Source organism: Suncus etruscus, chromosome 12, assembly GCF_024139225.1.
Source record: "Suncus etruscus isolate mSunEtr1 chromosome 12, mSunEtr1.pri.cur, whole genome shotgun sequence".
In the NCBI taxonomy this organism is placed as follows: domain Eukaryota; kingdom Metazoa; phylum Chordata; class Mammalia; order Eulipotyphla; family Soricidae; genus Suncus; species Suncus etruscus.
The window spans coordinates 47,555,469-47,580,497 of record NC_064859.1 but is presented as its reverse complement, the minus strand read 5'-3'; the positions used below and the strand labels follow the sequence as shown (position 1 = coordinate 47,580,497).

General features: G+C 35.3%; 1 protein-coding gene across 3 annotated transcripts in view; it reads right to left on the bottom strand.

Moving 5' to 3' along the window:
- CTNNA2 (catenin alpha 2) overlaps nt 1–25,029 on the bottom strand; it is a 1,246,345-nt gene that overhangs the window by 295,484 nt on the left and 925,832 nt on the right. For all 3 annotated transcript variants that reach the window (XM_049784907.1, XM_049784908.1, XM_049784909.1), the window contains exon 8: nt 997–1,077. In XM_049784907.1, coding sequence (XP_049640864.1) covers nt 997–1,077 — 81 coding nt within the window. The remainder of the gene's footprint in view (nt 1–996; nt 1,078–25,029) is intronic.

Below are 25,029 nucleotides of genomic sequence, written 5' to 3'. Positions count from 1 at the left end.
ATGTACTTAATCTGCTGTTGGAATGAATGCAAGATGCAGCAATGCTAATCTGGTTTCTCCACATATAGAAATTAAAATAGGTGTTGTTCTGGAGAAATAGATCTAATTGATCAACAGTCAACAATGAATCAATAAGAGTGTTTTATGTAAAAGCTACCATAAAGTATCCCTCAGGTAGAAATCAAAATGAGATTTTTATCATAACTTGGTAGTTATGATCTCTTCTAGAAGAGAAGTAGCAAAAAAGTAAAACTCAGCATGGAATCATAAAATAAAATTTTCAGAATTATAAACACTAATAAAGAACTAACCTATAAGGGGACTCTGACTAAATGGTTTATTCCTCCAAGACATATGTACCCATTAGAATTATACTATGAGGCATTTCAATCATCCAACTAATTTTCCTTCCTTTGTTTTTGTTCTTCCCAAACAACCACTTGGTGAACAACTTGTACATAGTCTAAAGCAACTGTTTTGCATGCAGCCAACCCAGGTTTTAACACTAACACTATATACAGTCCCAAAATCCAGTAATAACTGAAGGTTAACCCTCTCAACAAATGGGGGATAAAATAGTCTAGAAATTTCAAATAGGCCATCAGATTAAATGTTGAACATTACATTTTTGTGATTTAATGATTTTGGAATTTGATAAATAAGCAGCAGATATCAGTGACGAGGCCTTTGAATAACTAGATCTCAAAAATTCAAACCCAGACGGAGAAGTGGATGAATTCCTTAAGACACAATTGGTAAGAGTGTGCCTAAAATGTTAGCAGGCTGCCACCCATTTGGCATCATCACTCTTTTATAGCTGTCATATCTGTTTGCTCGGCATTTTTTACCTTGCAGATAATGTGTATATGTCGAGGTTACAAAGTACAAAAATCTGACATCAGCTCTAAGAAGATAGTCTGCAATTGGACTGCTTTGGGAGTCATCACCAAGTACCATTCACTTAAAAATTTAAAACAAACAAAAAAAAATCAATACCTGTCTTCTTAGATCTCTCGTTTTCTTGGTCATCTTATCAATAGCAATGTTTAGAGGATCTCCTTTTTCTTTCCTTCCAGTCTGTTAAAAACAAAAAGAATTTGACAGAAAATTAGAAGTTAGAATGATTAAAGATACAAATAAAAAAAAAACACAGTTGAATTGTAGCATTCAGTTCTTAAAATATTATTTTCTATATATAACAAATATAATGAATGTCTTAATTAGATTTTCATTAAAATAAGATTATAATTGATAAAATGCAATACATTCTCTGAATGTTTATACATATGCCCATATTCAACTTCTATACAATCTCTATAAAATTTATTTTCTTGCCTTTTTTTCATATATTTAACCATTAAGTACTACAACAAGGATGCTTGTTTTTACTTTGAAATTCAAATTTTTATACTTCTCTCTGATGTCGACACATCTCTCCTAAATTGATTAAAGTATATGTATATATATATATATATAAATTAAACCCCTACATTTCAGAATTGCATGCTGGCATGTCATGAACACCATTGTTTCTTGTTAATCAGAACTAAAAGAGATTCTTTATCAGAAATATATTTTAATTGTATTTGTCATGTAGTAGAAGGCTAGATAAATATTAAACAGCTCACAGCTTGAGATCATGAAGAAAATTGACCCTATGCCTATAAATAGCAAATAAAAAAAAGCAGAACAAAGCAAAATATTTGTAACTAGTTATTTACTTGAAACTTCTACTAAGTAATGCATTTTTCTCCTCTAAGATTATTGTTATGTATTGTTCTTCACTAGAAAAACAAACAAAATTTACGGATGCACTAGTTAAGTAATCAAGATATATCAGGGTATTTTTAGGTGGTCGGGCCACGCACAATGATACTAAGTTATTTCTGCTCTGAATTCAGTAATTACTCCTGGAGCGGATTGGGGGAACATATTAAAGTCTTGTGAAAGGATATAGGTTGGACATATGCAAGGCAAGTGTCTTAGCCACTGTACTATGTCTCTAGCCCCCAAGATCAACATGATGTAATATAATATTTTAATGAACAAAACTTTTAAGCCCCCAAAATCTCTTTGAAAAAATATTAAAGATATAATTAAAGGAAGGATGTTACAAGATAAATTCCAAGATGATTAAAGTGAGGATACAGGTAATATATATCATGTTTTAATTTTATACCTTACTATATAATATATATGTGTGTGTCTCCCATTTAGATTAAAATGTAGATTTTCGTGTATATATTTAAATTCAAATATAAATATATGTGTCTCTCATTTAGATTTTAATTATATATTCTTCCCATTTGTATGTATATATGTATGTATACATGCATATATGTTTTCTGATCACACCTGATAGTGCTCAGGGTTTATTCCTGGCTCTGTTTTCACTCCTGGCAGGACTCAGAGAACCATATAAGGTGCTGGTGATTGACCCATGTTGGCTACATTTAAGGCAAGATAGTACCTACAGTACTATCTCTCTAGCCCCAGGAGTTCTATAATTTTATGTATTAAATAAGTGAATCCTCCCTTTGGGTAGAATAAAGATGCTTACCATTAAAACTGGGATTGCCACAGATAGATACATAGGAAGATTAAATTGGTCAATTCCTTGAAGGAAAAATGTAACAGGAGATTCATACCTTATCTAGAATCAGTCAATAACTGAAACAGAAACTGCAACCACACAGGGTTTGGTCCTTAGATCATTAGCCACATCATAGAAGACACACAAAATATTCTTCTCAAGATGCTCCTCAGCAATAAACCAAATTGCTTAAGGAGCAATAGTACCAAGTATTCAGAGACTGGTAAACATTCCCTTGGCTGTTGCATTTCAGGAGGTTAATCAATCTTAATGAGGAGTGGGGAAATTTTGCTGAACCTTACCCAAGGGATAAAATTTGAATAGGAAGAAAGATGGTGCATGTATAATGAGGGCAACAAGAAAGTTAGCAAGACAAGAAATAGCAGAGGAGGCTCTGGGAGAACTATGGAAATGGATCCCACATTTGTCCATGGTGTAAAGATTTAACTAGCTGTAGATACCAACTCTATTTTATAAGAGCCTTTTCAGCCTATGATTACTTGCCAAATCTATTTTGGTTTATAGGCAGAGACTTTTGATGTCATTAGCATACCATGTCACCATGTTGTCAGAGATCCTTTTTATGTAATATCTACAATCCTGGGTTTCTCTAGCTTCTAAATCTTTTGGGTCTAATCAACTAATGAAACACACACACAAACATACACAAACTCACAAACACATACAAGGCTGAAGATATAGTTCAGTAGTTAATATGGTTCCCATTTATGCAAATGACCCTGATTTAATATTTGGCACCACTTGGGCCTCCCAAGTACCATCAGGGGAATCAATCCTGGGACCCTGAACACTGCCAGATTTTCACATATTTTTCCACTGAAAGAAAAAAAATTAATTTGGGTTCTACACCCCCCCAACTATTTATAAAACCTAAGAATCATAAAGCAAGGGACTAAAACTTAGGAACTCAAAACCACTCACTAAGATTGTTCATTCTCTTATAAAGTTTAATTTCTTTAAGCAAGTATACTTGCATGAATAATGTTAATCATAATTCAACATTTCAATTTATGCAAAAAAATAAAGCCTTGCAGGTCAGCATGTCAGTTTTATATACTTTTAAATTATGGGCTAAATAAATTGGAAACCAATCATAGAGACAAAGCAAAGGAGACTCTTATTTTCTTCTTTAAGTCTTCCATTAATAGGCTCTGTAATTCTGAAGTAACAATTTGCCTATTTTTTATGTCTGCATTTTCTCATAAGCACAATGGTTAGCATAATATATCCTCTGTCCTCTTCACTAGGTTAGCAGGACAATCAATCATGATGTCAGTGTGCTGGAAACAATAAAAGGCATTAACAGAAGTCAGGATAATTAGGAAAGTATTTATGCTGTTGAAAAAATTGATTTAGAAACTCCATAGAAACTATTTTTGGTTCACCTGGATTTTTTTTAGTATTTCTCCATTTTTCTTTTTATTTTGTCAAATCAGGCATTAATCCATGAGCTCAACAAACCTAGACCTCAATTCTATCTTTCCTCATTTTTTTCATTTCACTTCTTTAGTCTCTGAATTATAATAATTTTAATTTTTGCATTTTAGACATACCTTGTCCCACCACCAAGGTATGAATTTCAGGCATACCTTGTCCATTTTCTTTTACCAATGTCCCCCGTTTTCCTCCACTCAGGTCTGTGCCTCTGTGACAGAGGCTTTTTTTGGTCCTGTAGTTTACTATACTCTTACTTATAGAATCTTTTTTCAGACAGTACATCCTGACCATTTCCCTTTATCATTGTCATAGTGTTCTCTTTTTCTTTTTTTTTCTTTTTCTTTTTTTTCATTTTTATTCTGTTCAAAGTGAATTACAATTATTTCACAGAAATATTTATGGCACATAGTGACAATGAATGTGGGGCATTCTCACCACTAGGGTTGTCTTCCCTCCACCCCTGTTCCCAGCGTACATCCCCTATATCTCCCCTTTACCCACTATAATGCTAGTGTAACTGTTCCCCACTTGTACAGCTTGTTGTAAATTGGGTATAGATTCTGTTGTTGACTATGGGTTTGGTGTTCAAATCTGATCATTTTTTATTTCCACTAAATGTTAATTTGGTTGTCTGGTCTTGGTACCATCGACTTTTCCCTCTCAAATTGTGAAGCTGAACAAGATGATTCCAGTAATGTGATTCTTTTGGAGATATACAAAAAGATAAAGAAGATAAGAAAAATAAAAACAAAAGCAAATGGTGAAAAAGACAAAGAAAATAAAAGGGATCTAGGGGAAGTCTAAGTGTTATAAATTTCCCTTTAGAAGGAGGAAGGGAGAAAAAAATCAGTAGGCAGTAATAACAAAGTACTAAAAGAACAACAAAAAAAGAACAACCAAAGGAAAACAAAACAAAACAAAACAAAAGAACAAAACAAAATCAAAAACAGCAAAAATAAATAAATAAAACAGTCAGAAAAAAAATAAATAAAAACCCAACCAGCTAGCTACTACTTTCTTCTATCAGACAAATACTTTAGGAAACCCTGCTAGAATTGCTAGAAAGAAAATTTATCTTTTCAGAATGAAAAAGATAGTTGAGGAAATTTATTTTATTTCTTCATGTTGTTTGGTTTTCTCTCCCCCACCCTTCCCCATATTGCAGTTCTGGTATCCAAGGAAGGATTACAACAAGGATCAAACTCATGCATACAAGGTAGGAAGTCTAGCTCTGACACATGTACAGGCCCTTTTATTTATTTTTAAAATATTTATTTATTTCTTTTTCTTTATTTAAGCACCTTAGTTACAGAAAGGTTTGAAGTTGGGTTTCAGTCATAGAATGTACTCCATCCTTCACCAGTGTAACTTTTTGCCACCAATGTTTTCTATTTTTCCTCCTCCCCTTGCCATAGCAGTTGTTAGTGCAGTACTCCAACTGCATCCACCACTTTGTGTGGCATCACATCATGGGCTGGTCCTTGTGGCACTCATCTCAATTGTCTCTAGATATTATTGCCATACTGTCCTTTATTTTTCTTATATCCCACAGATGAGTGAGACTATCTATGTCTATTTTTGTCCCTCTGACTCAATTCACACTGTTAAAATAGTCTCCATGTATAAGCATATTTCTCTCTCTCTCTTTTTTTTTGTTTGTTTTGGGTTTTGGGTCACACCCAGAGGTACACACCCAGCAGCGCTCAGGGGTACTCCTGGCTCTGCACTCCAGAATTGCTCCTAGCAGGCTCATGGTACCATATGGGATGCTGGGATTCGAACCACCATCCGCCATGACTCGGCTGTGTTCAAAGCAAATGCTTTACATCTGTGCTATCTCTTTGGCCCTTTATAAGCATATTTCATGATTTCATTTTCTAGAAAATCAACTGGAAGCCATAGTTGGTTGTTCTTATCAGAATCCACAAGTTTGAGCACTAAATGTAATTTGACAGAGAAAAAAGAAGACTTTGCCTTTATTTTAACATCATCAATTTATATATATTAACAGAAAATATATGGGAGGCTCAATTTAATAGTGAACAAAGCACTTTTTGCTATCTTAAGGTCTTGATTTTCATTCTGGTGTCACTGCAGGCACCCAGCCTTATCTAAGCCATTCTAAAGTCTGATGTTCTTTTTATCCTGCAATGATTTCCAGCCACACCACATCCACGGGACAGAGCACCATAAGTTAATGGTGTGGCTCCTTCTCTGACAGCATCACAACTGAAAACTGTGCAAGCAAAGTAGCCATAAATGTGACACTCCACCACCACCACGCTACATAGACACAAGGCACTGTGAACATTGCAAATTAATATGTGATTCACAGATACTACTATGGCCAAAGTATTTGTGTGTGTGTGTGAGACAGAGAGAAAGAGAGAGAAAGAAAAAGAGAGAGAAGAGGGAGAGATACCAAAGTCACAACATCAACAAAAGATATAAGGGAAAGGAGAAAATATGTAAACTGATTAGTTAATTTAACAAAAATGTGTGATCATAGGTCAGCTATTCACTTATTCTGTACCTTGGCTGGGCTGAAGAAACAGTAGTAGACACCCTTTGTCAATATTTACCTAAATAATCTAGTATCTACTTCTAACTCCAGACTTATTACCTGCAGCATGGAAGGACCAGAGATAAATTCTTCAACTGGGAAATAGGATCCACAAACCTCACATCCCCCTTGTGGTGAGGAAATTGTTAGGACTTTCTAGCAGAAACACTGAACACTGCTATTCAGCTGGGGTTTTCTCTTCACTAAAAATTAATCAATGCGTACTTTGTGGGATTAACAAGAATTGTAAATAAATTCTGTCTGGTAAAGGTAACACCTTCCCTATCAGTGGTGATTCCATTAATGTTACTGTTCTCTCCTTTCACACTTATTCATTCTACTCAGTAATGAGGAAAAGTCTAGATTCCCAGTCAGATCATCAGATTCTGACTAGGAAGTCCAGACTCATAGCCCATAACTTTTTTCATTACATCTCTAAGCCATCTCCCACTCTAAAATTCTAGAATTCTGTGATTACACAGTTTTGTATGTTTCTTTCCAAGTCTATCACAGAGGTTTCAGGATTTTAGACTTTGTCAGTACTGTCCATAGACCTTTTCTACCTTCATTGGATCTAGACCCCAATTGCCTTCTTCATCTTTGCTCAACAGAAAAAATTCTAGAATAGAAATAACTGTTTAATAAGTACCATTATTAAACACAAAAGCTGAGCAGGAGTGCTCTCTCACAATGCTTCAAGCAGCTTTGCTACTTGCCATCTGTTGTGCTAGGGAGGAGTGTGTTTATTCAACTTTATTTGTTTTAGCCTTGGAGCACTATTTTACAAGGTACATTTTAGAGAGATCTAGACATGAATTGATGAAAGGGAAGAGAATGAATTTCCTGATTGGGATTATCAGAGGATCTTTTGCTCTCCCCTTTGTCTGGGTCCCAATTCAAGTCAGCTATGCCAAAATGACACATGCTGCCAGGGACACTTCATACTTTCAGTCTAACCCCACACAAAGGTTGAACTGAAATGTTTTATTTGTAGAAAAACAGAATATTTGACTTTATTTTTATATTATAAAACTTTAGGAGCCGGGTGTGGCCCAAAAAAAAACTTTAAACCCTCCTTTACTTAATAAACTTTAAAATGGCTTTATTTAGAGAAATAACAGGGTAGAAAAAGTAAGTCTTTAAGAAAGAAATTGGGTCTTCAACAGAAGGTATAGAAAAAAGCAATAGTATACATTTTACGTTGAGAAACTCCAAGAAAGAGTATGCTCTTTATCTTTGCTTCTTTATGAAATATAAAGGTCTTTCTATTTTAGATATGAGCCAATCATTTTATTCTTTCCCTCTCTCTTTTACTATATCAAAACCACTCATCTGGCATGAACTAGTAAAGATATATGTAGAGCATCTGTATTCTGTGTTAAATTTTACACAAATGATGTCAATGCCCTAATGTATAAAACAAAAAGTAAGGAACACTAAATTTTAGTATTACATTTTTAAAATGGACTATTTTTCAACAATGATTCCTCCTCCCAGCCTAAAAATCCATTCTCGACACATAATTCGATGCAAGTGGTCTTTCATGGAGGTCCTGAAAGTATAAATCTATCATGTCGGTGTTTTCATCAGATCCCTGATTTCATGCTAGCTTTAGGCAGGACATTAATATGTGGGAAATAGCTGTAAGAAGGCATTTGTCTATAACTCTTCTTTTTTTTTTTCAAAATCACTGGCAAACTGGGTTAAATATATAAGAAATCTTCAAAATATTGAATTGCTGTGATTCTAATATATTGAACATGTGGAGAGCTAATCAAATGCCTGGCCTTCAAATGCTGTTAGGGAAGTCAAAACAATCAGAATGACAGAAAGCAATAATATGCCACACAGTTGCAACAACCCTGTCATTTATGCCTCTGATTTGGACAAATTATCTATTGATTCAGCAGTCAACCTATCATAATTGGAAGGCTGTCCATCTAATCTCAAAACCTCTATGTACAAATAATATTCTCATTAAAAATAGCACCATTATTTATAGAATATTGAACATCCCACATTACGTTTGTATTATGTATAAATCTCAGTGTGAGAATGTAGATATTTAGAATATTTTATTTTCACTAGATATAGACAATTTTCTTAAACAAGAACTGGGAAATACCGCTTGAGATTGGATGAAATTTAACAGTTGCCACAAATAAAATTCTGTGGTCAGATTACTTTAACAACATCAACAACCCATGATCTAGGTCTAGGATGAGAGGTACAAGGATTAAACATAGGGAGGGGAAAATAGATAAAAAAGCATCTGGACATAAAGGTGTTTAATAACTGCCAAATTTCACCTGTACTCAAGTAAAGATCATAATTATATGAGGTAAAATGTTCAAATGATTTATTGGAGACTGTATATAAGATAGAAATATCTAAAGATACACCAAACAATGACCAAAATAACATTGACTCAGCAAATAAGGATCATCATATAGATGTTTTTTTTTTATCTTTTTAGCAATTGATTCACGTCCTTTTGGTTAAGTCCTATTATATTCCTTCTAACTAAAATAAGAGATGCTGAACAGGGAGTAAATTTGTGATAACATTAAAATCAGAGAGAAATCAGCCATGGGATTAAAGGCATTTTTATTAGAAAGTAGTCATATATTCTCTCCAAGAGATTGCTATTTAGGGTGTCTATGAATATAGATGTCACATAATAAAAAGTAAAGTTGAGGTGGGTGTGGGAAAGAGAGGAGAATAAAAAAAAAGGAAGGCAGGAAGAAATGAGTTCTTGGAGCAGGAAAGGGGGAAAAGCAAATAGAGTAAAGGAAGGGCCAGAGTGATAGTACAGAGGGTAGGCATTTGCCTTGCATGCAACCAAACTAGGATTCATTTCCTAGCTTTCTATATTATTTCCCCCTTAGCTGGCCAGCATTCCTGAGTGCAGAACCAGGAAAAATCCCTATATGTTGTCAGGCGTAGTCTCAAATTTAAGTAAAATGAAGAGTAAGGGCAATCAACTGTTTTTTGTTGTTGTTTTGTTTTGTTTTAGAAGCCATGACCAGAGGATTGCAGGGGTTACTTCAGCTCTGTGCTCAGAAGACACTCCTAGCAGACCCAAGGGACCATATGGGATGCTAGACAACACTGAACCTGTGTTGGCCATTGCAAATCAAATGCCGTATTGGCTGTACTATTATTGCTCTGGCCCCAGTAAATCAACTTTTATAAACAAACCTAGCTACTTTTTTCCATTTTATAATAACATGTATCAATGAGCATAGAGTCTTTGTTTCGATTATCATTAAAACTTAGAATCTGTCGCTGTGCACCTAACAGAAATTCAATACAATTTATCTAGTAAAGTTTATTAAATTAACACAAAGGTTGTTGAATTCAGAATCCATCAGTGTGTTCCTACTGTTATGAGTTTGTTGACATTGAATTTGTTATTTTAAAACTAGAAAGAATGATTTAATTGGAAACCTTAAAGCACCAGACCAAATTTCGACTGAAGCAGGGAGTTCGTAGGGAAAATCACAGACACTTCCTTTTAAAGGATACACTTCAGAACACAATCTGGAGTGACAGCCAAGTACACCCACTGTACCTTCTCTAGTACTAATCATTGACCATGTTCTTATCCCTAACATATTGCTTTCCCAAATCCAGTTATTCACTAGTCTAGATAATTTGCCCATCCAAATAGTTCTAGGATTCCTACTCTTCTATATATCTGTTTCTTTTTTTTTTTTTTTTTTGGTTTTTCGGGCCACGCCAGTTTGATGCTCAGGGGTTACTCCTGGGTAAGTGCTCAGAAATCGCCCCTGGCTTGGGGGACTATACGGTCGCCGGGAAATCGAACCGTGGCCCTTCCTTGGCTAGTGCTTGCAAGGCAGACACCTTACCTCTAGCGCCACCTCGCCAGCCCCATTTCTATGTTTCTTAAACTCTGTCTACCCTTGGGTAATTTTCCAGCAACACAACATCTTTAGTATTTCCTTTCCTCGTCATTCTCAGCATTGATATTAAACTTTCATTTCCTATGCTCAATATTCTTTAGTTTCTGTTTGTCTCTTAATATATTGCTTATCATCTATTGAAATCACGGACCTATATTTTTACGAATTCATAAATTAATCTCTTGTAATTTCCCACATTGCTAACCAGTGTGATTCTTTTCAGCAACTCACAAAATGTCTGCCTCATGTTGCTACCTGTATGAAAAGGGGGGGGGCATTCTCTCTTCACCATTTTTTTAATGTACAGTTCAAACTCACCCCCTCCACAAAATGTTTCCAAATAATATTTTTCTCAGTCTATTTATATCCTTCAATTAGGCATCACATCAAACTCATGCAGAAATTAAGTAATCTTAATTAAAAAATTAATTAAATTAATTAAGTAACCTTCATTATTTGACAATGTGTCACCTAGCTAAAGTGGAATCTGAGTTTTTGAAGCCAGCCAGGAGAATGCCATGGATTTCTCCTAGAATGTTCAGTTGGAAACTCTTCAGAAATACTCAAAAATACTCAATTAAGTCTAGAAAGATGGATGGCCCAAGTAAGAGCCTGGTGATAGGAAAAAAGTATGAAAGGGATGAAGGTTTTAGAAAATGTGGCATCCTAAAAATAAATGTTGACCTACTTCACAATTTGCTGATCAAAGCTATGGAAAGTGTTTGGCAGTTGAGTACCATTACAATACTTACTCCTAGATTTATTTGATCAACACAAGTGTAGTCCTAAGTGATTATCTGTCAAGCAACCCTGTATAGAAGATATTTTTCATCAATGTCCCCTCCCCACCTCCCAGCCTTGGGTGATTGCTGAAAGCCAGGGGTAATTAACCATACATTCTGTGGAAGACTGTGAGATCATGAAATACACAAACTGTTTTTAAAAAAAATGGTATTTTTCCTTTATGGCTGTAATAAAAGTAGACAAGGTGAAGTACAAAGTTCCATTTTTGTTTGATTGTGTGTGTGTGTGTGTGTGTGTGTGTGTGTGTGGCCACATCTGGATTCTGACTGTCTTTATGCTCTTGGCAGGCTCAGGAGACCCTATGAAATGCCAGGAATTGAAATCGGGTTGGCTGCATGCAAGGCAAACACCATACCCGCTCCACTATTTCTCTGCCTCCGTACTGCATTTATTTACACAAAAAGTATGAACATCAATACTCATTAAAATTCCAATAAGATTTAACCTTTCACTTTTTTTTTTTTTTTTGGTTTTTGGGCCACACCCAGTAACGCTCCTGGCTATGCGCTCAGAAGTTGCTCCTGGCTTGGGGGACCATATGGGACACCGGGGGATCGAACCGTGGTCCGTCCAAGGCTAGCGCAGGCAAGGCAGGTGCACCTTACCTTTAGCGCCACTGCCCGGCCCCAAAACCTTATGACCAGAGGCAGTTTTTTTTGGGGGGGAAGGGGGTGTTTTTTTTTGTTTTGTTTTGTTGTTGTTGTTTTTGTTTTTTTTTTTGGTTTTTTTTTTGGTTTTTTTTTTTGGTTTTTGGGCCACACCTGGCTGTGCTCAGGGGTTACTCCTGGCTATCTGCTCAGAAATAGCTCCTGGCAGGCACGGGGGACCATATGGGACACCGGGATTTGAACCAACCACCTTGGGCCCTGCATCGGCTGCTTGCAAGGCAAACACCGCTGTGCTATCTCTCCAGCCCCTTTCACTTATTTTAAGCGCATTTTCCACAAACCATGACAATACCATTAAAGTTAGCAGACCCTACAGAATCCCTAGAGTCTATAATTTTCTATCTTCTCAAAAAGAGATCAGCAAATGAATCTACATTACTAAGAGTTCAGAGATATCAGAAAACCTTCAGATATTTTATGTTCTTTGATTATGGGACCTCCAGCTTTGAGGTCTCCCTGTGCTTCGCTAACCCCTTTATGAGTTAATTCAGTTCCTTCATCACACTTCTGACCAACCTTCTCATAGAGCAGTTTTTTCTCTTCAGAGACATCCTATAGTAAACAATAAAATTTATACATTTTTATAAGCATTCTATAAAAATGCATTTTTAAATGATTTCCACTTGAATAACAATTACTTTTTGTGGAAATATAGAAATAAAGTCATTTCAGATGTCATACTCTAAAATTAAATTACAAATATATGAGTATTTTAATCTTTTAAGGTTCAAGAACCTGTCATGACTCTATGCCTCTCCTTTACAATTAGAAACAATCAATTAGTAATACAGGAGTTGCTTGGAGGGTTAGTACAGAGGATAATACTTGTCTTGCATTCATTCACTGTGCTAAATTTTGAGCATCCCATATACCCTCTGACAAGTTCCAGTTCATTCTGAGTACAGAGCCATGAGTAATATCTGGGCATCACCAACTGTGACTTAAAAACCAGACAAAAATACAGGAGTTCGACAGAATGTTAGTCAGTTAGGTTGCAATGGCAAAAAAAAAACACCGGGAGGCTTAAATAATAGAAATGTATTGTCTAGAAATTTTGTGAACTGAAAAGTGAAAGATGAAAGTCTAGTGGGATTCGTTTCTGAGTGCTCTTTCGAGTTCACAGATAAGTCTTCCTGATAAATCCACAAATGGTGAAGAGAACAAAGATAATCTCCAGCATTTTTTCTTGTACAAACACTAATCTCCATGCAAAGTCATGTTCACATAAATTCTTCTAAAGTAACTGTTCTTAAAGACCCATCCATCTCAAAATTCAAGTGCAATGGGAGTTGGGGTTTCAATGGACCAATTATGGTGGGACATGATTCAGTTGATGAAGGGGAAAAAAAATGGTCATTGAAACACAAAAGCTTAATGCATGGTGTCTTTCACAGAGTAGCTGCAAGGTAGTGATAAACATGTATGTATATTGCATACAAATATGTATTGACTATAAATTAAGCAATTAATATTCTGCTGCATGAATATTAATCTTTGGGGGCAATACTACTTTAGTAAATAGTAGACATGAAGTCAAGCTATATTATTGTCAAGATTTTGTAATATTATTACCAAATCTCTTTTGAAATTTATGGTCTTCTTTTCCTAGTCAAAATTTCTCCCACCTTCATTCTCTACTGATGGGAATGTTAACTGGTCCAGCATTTTGGGAAAACCATACATAAATTCCTCAACAAACTAGGATTGAACTTCAGTAACATTGACTCCTGTGACTTAAGAAAAGATGCCTGCACTCTTAAGTTCATTGTAATATTATATAAAATAGCCAAAATCTGGATATAGTCAAAATATCCAAGAACAAATAATTGGATATAGAGACATATACATAAGTATAATACTACTGTGTATTGTGTATTTACATATAGTGTAATACTACTGCAATAAGAAAAGATTATGTCAAGCAATTTGCTGCTACATTGATGAAGCTGGAGAGTATAATGCTGAGTGAGATAGTCAAAAGGAGAGAAACAGACTCAAAACAATCTCTTTCATATGTGGAATATAAGGAAACATTACAGGAAAATATAAAATGCCCAAAGACAATAGAAAAAAAGAGCTGGAGAATTTGTCTTCAGTAGAGAGCTTGTTAATAAAATGGAGATTGGGGAGATAAATTAGAGAAGGAAACACTCAAATAAATTAGGGAAGAAAGGACAATATTAAAAAGGGAAAGTGTCTATCACAAATAAAGTCTGGGTGGCAGAAGGGAAATGGGAGCATTAGTAAAAAGTAGTGGACACCAGTGAAGGGAATGATATTGCAACACTATCTACCTGAAACAATCAAAAGTATCTCTGTAATTAACCTTGTAATTCACAGTAACTCAATTAAAAATAAATTAAAAATAAATCAAAATTTCCCCCAATCTGTAGAAAAACAGAAATCAAGTCATTAGACTGAATGCAGAGAAGTAGTCTTGTGAGAAAAATGCACAAATAGTAAATATTTTTTAATGACCAAATCCTGCTCTCACTATGGTGAGAGATAGAAGCTTAAGAAACCTAACACCTACCTCATGAACCTCACCACAAAGAGTGATGAATTTAGTTAGAGAAATAACTACATGGAGAACTATCTTAACAATTAGAATATATGAGGGAAATAGAAAGCCTGTCTAGAGTACAGGTAGGGGTGGGGAGGGGAGGAGGGATATTTGGGTCATTGGTGATGGGAATGTTACACTGGTGATGGGGGGGGTGTCATCTTATATGACTGAAACCCAACCACAATCATGTTTGTAACAAAGGTGTTTAAATTAAAAATATTAATAAAAAATGCGGAAAAAGAGATAAAATGAAAAGAAATGTCAATAATTCCAAAGCAAATTTAATGCGATCCCTCTAAAGACACCCATGATATTCTTCAAAGAAGTGGATCAAACACTTCTGAAATTCATTTGGAACAATAAACATCCTTGAATAGCTAAAGCAATTCTTGAGAAAAGGAATATGGGAGGCGTTACTTTCCCCAACTTTTAACTGTATTACAAAGCAATAGTTATCAAAACAGCAGGTATTGGAATAAAGATAGACCCTCAGATCAGTGGAATAGGCTGGATTACTCAGAGAATGTCCCCTAGATATAGAATCACCTAGTTTTTGATAAAGGAGCTAGAAATCCTAAACGGAGCAAGGAAAGCCTCTTCAACAAGTGGTGTTGGTACAACTGGTTAGCCACTTGCAAAAATTCTAACTCAGACCCCAGCTAATACCAGGTATGAAGGTAAAATCCAAATGGATTAAAGTCCTTGATATCAGACCTGAAACCATAAGGTATATAGAACAATACATATTTAAAACACTCCATGATGTTGAGATAAAGGCATCTTTAAGGAGAAAACAGCACTCTCCAAATAAGTGGAAGCAGAGATATACAAATGGGCATATATTAAGCTGAGAAGCTTCTGCACCTCAAAGAAATAGTTCCCAGGATACAAGAGCCACTCACTGACTGGGGGAATCTATTCACCCAATACCCATCAGATAAGGGGTTAATATTCAGAATATACAAGGTACTGACAGAACTTTACAAGAAAAGAAAATCTAATCCCATCGAAAAATGGAGAAAAGAAATGAACAGACACTGTGTTAAAGAAGAAATACAAAAGGCCAAAAGGCACATGAAAAAGTGCTCCACATCACTAATCAACAAGGAGATGCAAATCAAAACAACTATGAGGTAACATCTCATGCCACAGAGATTGACACAAGAATGAGAACAAGCAATGTTGGCGGGAATGTGGAGAGAAAGAATCTCTTAGTCGCTGCTGGTAGGAATTCTGTGTAGTCCAACCTTTATGGAAAGCAATATGGAGATTTCTCCAAAACCTGGAAATTGAACTGAAATAAGTCAGAGAGAGATAGACACAGAATAGTCTCACTCATCTATGGATTTTTAGAAAAATAAAAGACACGTTTGCAATAATTCTCAGAGACAAAAGAGAGGAGGGCTGGAAGGTACAGCTCATGACATGAAGCTCAGCACAAATAGTGATGAGTGCAGTTAGAGAAACAACTACACTGAGAACTATCACAGAAATGTGAATGAATGAGGGAAGTATAAAGCCTGTAGAATACGGGAGGGGATGAGGTGGAGACGGAGATTTGGGACACTAGTGATGGGAATGTTGCACTGGTGAAGGTGTGTGTTCTTTACATGACTGAAACCCAACTACAATCATATTTGTTATCAAGGTGTTTAAATAAAGATATTAATACAAAATTAAAAAAAAAGAAGCCTAACACCAAAAGTGTTGTAAAAGAGATTAGATAAATGATGCTTCTAAGATAAAGATAGAGAATGAAACCAAGAAGAAAGTTGCATTAAGATTTCAGTAATAAAAAAAATAAGATTTCAATAATAGAGGCCGGAGAAATAGCATGGAGGTAGGACATTTGCCTTGCATGTAGAAGGATGGTGGTTTGAATCCCAGCATCCCATATGGTCCTCCAAGCCTCCAAGGAGCTATTTCTGAGGGTAGAGCCAGGAGGAATCCCTGAGCACTGCCGGGTGTGACCCAAAAAACAAAACCAAAACCAAACAAACAAAAAAAAGTTTTCAGTAACAGTAATGCAAACCACAGAAAATTAAAGATATAAAGAAAAAGGAGAACGTGCCTGCCACAAGAGCAAGCTAGGGTGTGAAAGGGAAACTGGGTACATTGGTGAGAGGGTGTCAGGGGAGGGGACACAGTGCATGGATAGATAGCGTTGCAACATGGTACACAAAAAGCTCAATAATTAAAAACTTTGAAACTTGGTAATTCACAATGAGTCAATAAAATTTTAAATAATAATTTAAAAATACAGTTTGTAGTGGAGATCATTCAGTACTCTTGTTCACCTTCTTAGAAATGAGAAGTCAGAGGAGGAAGCTTGCTGGGTGACAGTAGCAGAGGAAATATATAGTTTGAGAGTATCAGGCACTTACTAATACCCAGGAATTCACTGAGAAATCCTCATGAAAATTTCTGAGCCAACACTTTATTTTCCAGCAAAATAAACTTTGACCTTTTTTCCCCCCAATCCCTTTCTTACCCTCCCACCTAGCATTTTCTCTTTCCTTTTCTGGTCTTGTCTTAAAGGCAAACACTGTCTGGAAAGTGATCATTGCAGAGATGTGTTGGTTACCTGAAGTTTCTCTATGTGGGAACTTACAGAAAATAAATATGATTTTTAACTCATAGTCAATCAAACTACATAAAGAAATATTTCAACCATTTACATGCTTGCAAGCCTTAATTCCAGGCAACACCAACATTGTTGACTCTATTATGTTATCTGAGACTTGCCAAGAGCTGAGTTCATCCAGCCTAGTTTTCTTTTTTTTTTCTTTCCAAAACCCACCTGTCAACTACAAATACTAACTCTCTGGAAACAACTAATATTTGGTTAGGGAGAAGCAGGGGCAACACTGGGGTGTAGGAGAATTCATGGCTTTTGGTGACCCATCTCACTGAGAAAATTAGAATCTCCATATTAGAACTATCCTGGGACTTTCCATCACACTTGGAGTCAATAAAGCTTTATGAGACAAGTAGCTTTTTTTTTTTCTTTTGGCAGCATGATAGTTAAAAAACTAAACTAAGTAGAAAGCAGGCCGAAACCCTGGAACACATGTCTCACATCGTCCCAAATATTCCTCACTATGTGCATCCCATAAACACCATCTGCTCTGTTAATTTGTAAAGAATTACAAGGTTCTTAAAATTACACTTTGCTCTCTGTAGCGTACACTGTGTCTATTAAGGGGGAGAGTTGAGAATGCGCATCACATCCAGCCAGACACTGAGATCTTTTTCCTTCCTATGCAAGGATCCTACTGAAAGTTTGCTAGGTCTGCATGGAATTTTAAGAAGTATAGCATATTCTCCCTAAACCAGCTGCAGAGGGAAAAATTGAAACAAATAACACACAGCAGAAACTTTGCCTATATTACACTGACATTTCCTACATTTTCCAGTTGTGTGCACACCTCCCAATTGATTGAATGTTAGCAACAAGACAAAGTCCTTGTCTATCTGCTAAAGGAGAGAGGTGGTGAATAACCCAGACTAAGAGACCTGAGGTGAAACTATTCACCATGGCTGCCTCCTAACCTCCAGGTCTCCTCCCTTAGATGGTGCTTGAGAGTACATTTGCTCATTTTTCTTCATAACACCTCACACAGCCAGAAAAGCAACATCTTGTTCTCAAACATATATCTCTGACAATGCAGCACTATGATCACAGGCCACCAATATAAGCTTTTAGGTACATTCAGTCAGCAGCAGGTATTGGTTAAATGGTGCTGCATGGTAGTTGGAAATCAGAAAGAAGATAGGATAGTCTTAGGCTCAGTAACTCTAGTCTAGAAGTCATCAAGGGGAGATAGTGTCACACATATTGCTCCATAATCTTCCATCTTTAGCAACTTTGAAGTAGATTGAAAAGCTTTGTTTATTTTTTAATAAGAACTTACAAGGAATATAGAAAAATTTTGGATACGAATGGGACCCAACCTAATGAATCACTTACTAATCAAAATCTTGCCATGTGTTAACCCAGGACTCTGCATTTTTGGAGTTCCCTGAAAGTCTGCTGATCAGCTTAATTTGGGAAGGATGAGTTTTGTAACATTTTACTGGTAGTAAGCCTGAAATAGGACCAAGTATCTACAATTAAGGCAATTATGCTTAATTTCCAAGGAATTAGTCACTATATCACAAAAACATACATTTCTAAACTAAACCACCAAATTAGAAGGGCTGTGCTCTATGAGAAACCAAAATTACATGGACCCTTACTGACACATCATTTGAGGAAAAGACCTTGAACAACAACAACAAAAAATATATATAGGAAGGTAAGCCAGTCCCCCAAATGCCTTACCTGTCGTTGTCATTTATAAGTAGACATAAAAATAAAGTTGGTTAGATGCAATAGACAAAAGAATCAAGGAAAATGCTGAGTTTACTAAAGCATCAAGTTTAAAATGCTTTTGAAATCATGTGCACATATATAAAGAAATTCACACTACCAGGATGCTGATACAGGAAGTATTTCAGAATTTCTGTTGGTATTCCTATTCTACACTGCTGACTTTTAAAGATTTTCTGAAAATTAACCCCAAAGCTCCTTTTCCTGTGTCCCTGTTTCTGTGTTCCCATGTTCAAATTTCCTTCTAATGTCTACCTTTCACTCAGATGCAAACACAAGTGATATGACATTGAAAAAAATATTTCAACTCTGGAAGCTTCCTGATAATGTTAATAAAATTAGGATGATCTTTTATTGTTGTTGTTTTATTTGTATTGTTTTGGAGAAACATCAGTTAATGCTTGGGGTCTATACTTGGCTCTGTGTTCGGGAATCGGTTATTACTGGAGGGTCTCAAGAAACGATATGGAGTGCCAGGCACTTAACTTGGGTTGGCCCCATGCAAGACCAAACTTAACTGCTATATTATCACTCTATCACTCAAAAATGTTAAATAAATATTTATTTGTCAGTTTTGCTTTTGTTTTCATCATAATTCTTCATAGGATTTACCTATCTTGTAAACCTGTATATACTTCACTAAATCCAGGGCACATATATTTTCAGTAAATAAAGGACAAATAATATAAAATAATTGAAATTTTGAAAAATAGAAAGTAGATCTCTAAACAGATTGGAGAGAAAAATATGACAGAAACCTCTACATACAAACAGGAAACGGATTCTAGAGAGTTGATAACAAACTCCACGGACAGGAGAGATAGTATACAGGATAAGGCACTTTTCTTGCATGTGACCAACCCTGGTTCTATCTCTACAACTATGTACAAGCAACTAAGCACAGCCAAAAGTGATTCCTAAGCATAAAGTCAGAACTAAACCCTGATATATAGCAAGGCCTGTTCTCAAAGCTCCCACCTTTACAATAAAAAATAAAACCTCTGGTCTCATCAGAAATCTACTGATCTGGGAATTTCAGAGTTACACATATAACTGACACTAAGCTAACAAATAATACAAAAACGGAGAAGAAAAAAATAGTATACACACAGAAGTGTCGAACAAAGAAGAAAAATGTGATACAAGTAGAAATATAGGTACACAGGAATATCTAACTTTATAACTGTGTAGTTACAACTAGATCACCTGATAGATATGTTCATAGAATTATTCACAGTAATCTTCCTAAAAACATCTTTCACACATTTCTCTTAAAGAAAATTTAATATCATATTTTCTCACATTTTAATTCAGATAGAAAATAAGGCACTTGACTTAGACATGACCTCTTGAGTTCACTCTGGTTTGATTCCAGGAACCACATATGATGCCCAAGCACTACCAGGGTCACTTTTCAACACAGCTAGGTATGACCTACTACCCACATGATCAAATGCGATATTTGTCCTTTTATGAAGGCTCAAAGGTGATTTTAATTAAAAACCTAATAACCGGGTGTGACCCAAAAACTAAAACAAACAAACAAAAAAAACCTAATAAGGTGTATAAGTTGGTAACAAAATGATACCTATTCCTTTACTCGGTGACTTGTTTTTGGTGCCCTTCTTAGAGTTAGGTTTCACATGTTTTTAACTATGTGGCTTATACCTCTGTGCTTGAGACATCAGAGAAATAAGCCTTATATACACTAAAAGGAATGACATAATCCTTGTATGTCTGAATCACAGTAAGACTCTTGGTCCTGATTTGTCCACTCCTTTGTGTAACATCCGTACTCATCATAGCAAAAGGGATACAGCATTGGGTTTACTCTCAAGGATTATTTGCTGTTCTCAGTATTGCTGATATTTGTGGCCATCTAATTTGTTGTTGTTGAGGGATGCCCAATGTTGCTTAGTTGCAACAATCAAACTTATTCCCAGTCATTGCCAAACATACTCAGAGGAGTGGGAAGGTAAGGAATCTTCTCTGACTCAAAAACAATTCTCCTAATGATTTAGAAAGGTAAAATAAAAGTAGTAATTACAGTAAGTTAAGTGCTATTATACAAATCCAATGCACATGGAGGAAATCCAGTAAAATCATTAGTAGTGTCATTTTTAAAAAAAAAAAGTTGCTTCCCAAATGAAGAGGAATAAAAGAAAATCAAAATTAGTTGCTCATTGGGGTCTCTTCTTCATAAAATTTGTTTATACATGAAGAGGAAGTTTCAAACCAAGTGAAATGATTCAGAAGTAGAGGGACAAACATAGAATGATCATATTCATTTGTAGGATACAACAACAACAACAACAACAAAAAGAAACACATAGTATGAGAATAATAGACAATACAAATGAGGGCCAGAGGGACTGGGCATTAAGAAGCTTGCCACTAGTTTTAGAAAGATTATATGATGGAAAAACTATGGCTACTGAGACAACCTCTATTGCAAAATTCATCAGAGAAGTTATAATAATTTAAACTCTCACAAACACGCATGTAGTATTTTTAAATTTCCAATGTATTACTTCATTTTAATCTGAAAAAATAAACTTTGATGGTAAGCTTTGGTGGTAATGTTTATATGTATAATCTCTATTTACATATATAAAAAGTCCAAAAGAGGTAATAATCATACAGAAAAAATATGGAATATGGAATATGGATAATTTAATTACACAAACAATCTAGAACAATCTGAGGTTCAAACTCCATAACCATCTGTGTAATATTTGCTCCTATCAATGTGGCTTTCTGTGAATGCCAAATATTTCAGAGTAAATTTTAATGTATTTGTAACATTAATTTCTAGATTATGATAATGTCAGTCTATGAAAGTTGATAAATACCTGGAAATCAACTTATAAAAGTTACATTTGAACGCAATTCCATATCAAATCAATAAACTGTAAGATACAAAGCTAATACATTCTAAAATTTCAAAAGACTACCTAGGGTAAATGATAAAAGAAAGAAAATTGGTTCCTATTACTTGAAATGGATCATTGATAAAGAGTATTTATCTCTTTAAAACACAGTATCACTCTATTATCCTAAATTTTTTCACAGTAACCTGAGTTGGATAGGAAAGTTAAAATTTTTTTTCAGTCAATCATAATGCTAGTTCTTACCAAGCAGAAAGTTATTTGTAAACAGCTGAATGCTCAACTGACTTTTTCAATTTGTATCTAGATATTGGTCATAGTATAGATGCTGAAAAAGAAAATCTACTAAATTTTTGAAATCTTAAGATAATAATCGCAAATATTAAAAGTGCATCTGCTACTGTCCAGGTGACTTCCATAGGTTATCTTACACTTCCACCTTAATTCTAAGGCAAGAATTATGCTTCCAAATATCCACTATAATCCCTAACCTTTTTACTGAGGCACGGAGGTTCAGAGGCGTTAAAAACTTTCTCTGCATTCATGTGAATAGTCAGTTAAAGGTTCAAATCTGGGTGAGGCTATGACTATTTCTGCCTTTACAAACAAAAATGTAGCAAACCAGAATCAAAAGGAAAAATATAGGGACAATGAAATGCTTTTTTCCCTTCTTCTTTTCCCATACAACTTACCAAAGGTATTTATCTTTCAGGAAATAGAATATACTGTTAAACCCTACTAAGTTAATTCCCAAATAACATAAACTGCCCTTAATAACAAAATTTAGTAAATTTTCTACAACTCTAGGTCCATTCTCATCCAAATTTTAATTACTAATATTCATTGTTATCTACATTTTGGTTTAGTTTTCTGTTAGGGGCCACATACTGAATTTGCAGGAGGTTCCCTAATTGAATGCGGGGAGTGTGAAAAGAAGGAATTTGAGTCTAGCAGTGCTCTGTGACACATGCAGTGCAAGGATCCAACCCAGAGCATCCTTGCAATTTTTTCCAGTCCTTTGAGTTATCTCTCCAGTTCAATTTCTATCTTTTTATTACATTTATGAATCACTTCTGACAAAAATCATTATGGAAAAAGGGGAATAGGAGAAATGAAAGGTGGTATTCTCGCATTCTGTTGATACATCTACCTTGCAAAAATTTTCTAAAAGGCAAGTGAGCAAGAGTGATAAAAGTCTTTAAAAAGTGAGTAGTTTTTAAATAAATAAAATATAAATTTCATTTATACTGTTTAAACTGAAAAATGCAAATGTTTAATCATAAAATATTTATCAAAATTTTGGTTTTGTGGCACATCTTAATGTGGCTATTACGTATGCTCAGATCCTTACAGGGGCATGTGTGTGCATTTTCACTCAGGAAAATCATATCAAAGTGGAAAAATAACATTACTCAAAAGCTCCCCCAAATTTTTTTATTTTTTCTCATTTAGATGAAAAATTTATTCTAAACTTTTAACTGTTAAGTGACTTTTATACAGATTAGCGCTACTTTAACGAGTAAGGTATTTTAATTGTTCCACCTAACAAGTCTGCTTATGAATACTCCAATGAAACTGGAAGCATAATGCTATTATTAAGCTCTTGTGCACCTATGTTTGATATAAATACCCTCAGTCTTTAGAATAATATTTAAATACTTTAATTATTGGGTTTCTTGTATGTAAAAATTTTACCTTAGATATTATCGTTTGCATGTTTGTTTGGTTTTGGACTATACCCCACTGTGCACAGGATTTACTCCTGGCTTAGTGCATGGTGGATGAAATGCAAAGTCAGAGATAAAACCAGGGTTGATGAAGGTTAAGCAAACACCTTACCTCCTTCACAATCTCTCTGGATCCATAGCCAAACTCAATTATTTTAATATGCTTGTTTTCCAAATTTTGATAAAAGACAAATCATAAAATGTTCTTTTATATTATGAATCTCATCTACCATAAAAATACAGCCTTCAAGCTTAGGTTTCAGTCCAGTTTAAAAACTTCAGTGACTGGAGCACGAAAGTTAATATAGTGTATAGGGTTATAAGCTTTCATCCTGCTGACTTGAGTTTGATCTATGGCATTTCATATGATCTCCTGAGCACTGCAGGAGTGATTTCTTAACAGAGAACTAGAAGTAAGCCTGGAAGATTGCTAAGTGTAGCCCAATACTTGAGAAAGAAAAACCGTTAAGGACTCAGTAGATAGCTCCAAGAATCAGTGTGTGTGCTTTGTATGGGATGACCCAGATTAGAGGAGTCCCTGAATATTAATGTCCCCTGAAACCCACTATGAGTAATTTTGAGCAGTGCACCAAGTGTAATCCTTGAGCACTACTGACTATAGCCCCTAAAAAAAAATTAAGGGGCTGGAGAGATAGCACTGCAGTAGGTTGTTTGCCTTGCAAGCAGCCAACCCAGAATCCATGTTGATTTGAATCCCGGCATCCCATATGGTCCCCGTGCCTGCCAGGAGCGATTTCTGAGCACAGAGTCAAGAGCATAACCAGGTGTGACCCAAACCCCCCCCCAATTTAAGAAACATACTTAAGTGCATGATTTTATGGGTTGCTAGATTTTCCTTTGATTTCTCAACCTTTTGTATAGTTGAGGTATAACTGACAGTTGTATATCATACTCCACATTTCAAGTATACAGCATAATAATTTTATACAATGACCACAGTAAGTCTAACAACTAATACCATAAATAGAACACCACATATATGTATCACTTTTCTTTTCTAGGTTTTTTGTTTTCTATTTATTTATTTTGTTTTTGGGGGGCCACACCTGGTGACACACAGAGTTTACTCCTGGCTATGTGCTCAGAATCACTTCTGGCTTGGGGGATCATATAGGATCGAATCAAGATCTGCCCTAGGGTAGTGTGGTGCAAGGCAGATGCCTTACCACTTGCACCACCACTCCAGGGCCCTTGTTTTCTAGTTTTGATGAAATTTTTAGATTTTCTTTTTTAGCAACTTCAAATATGCAATGCAATATAGACTATAGATATCAGGTGTACATAATATTCCCATAAAATTTCTTTTAAAACCAAAATTAGTGTTTTTTGATTCCCTTTACCCTCTAGACACAGTTGATTAGCAATAGTGGAAGAGGATGTAAGGGTCAATGGAGAATTAGAGGTGGAGAGATAATACAGCAAGTAAAACATTTGCCTTGCAAG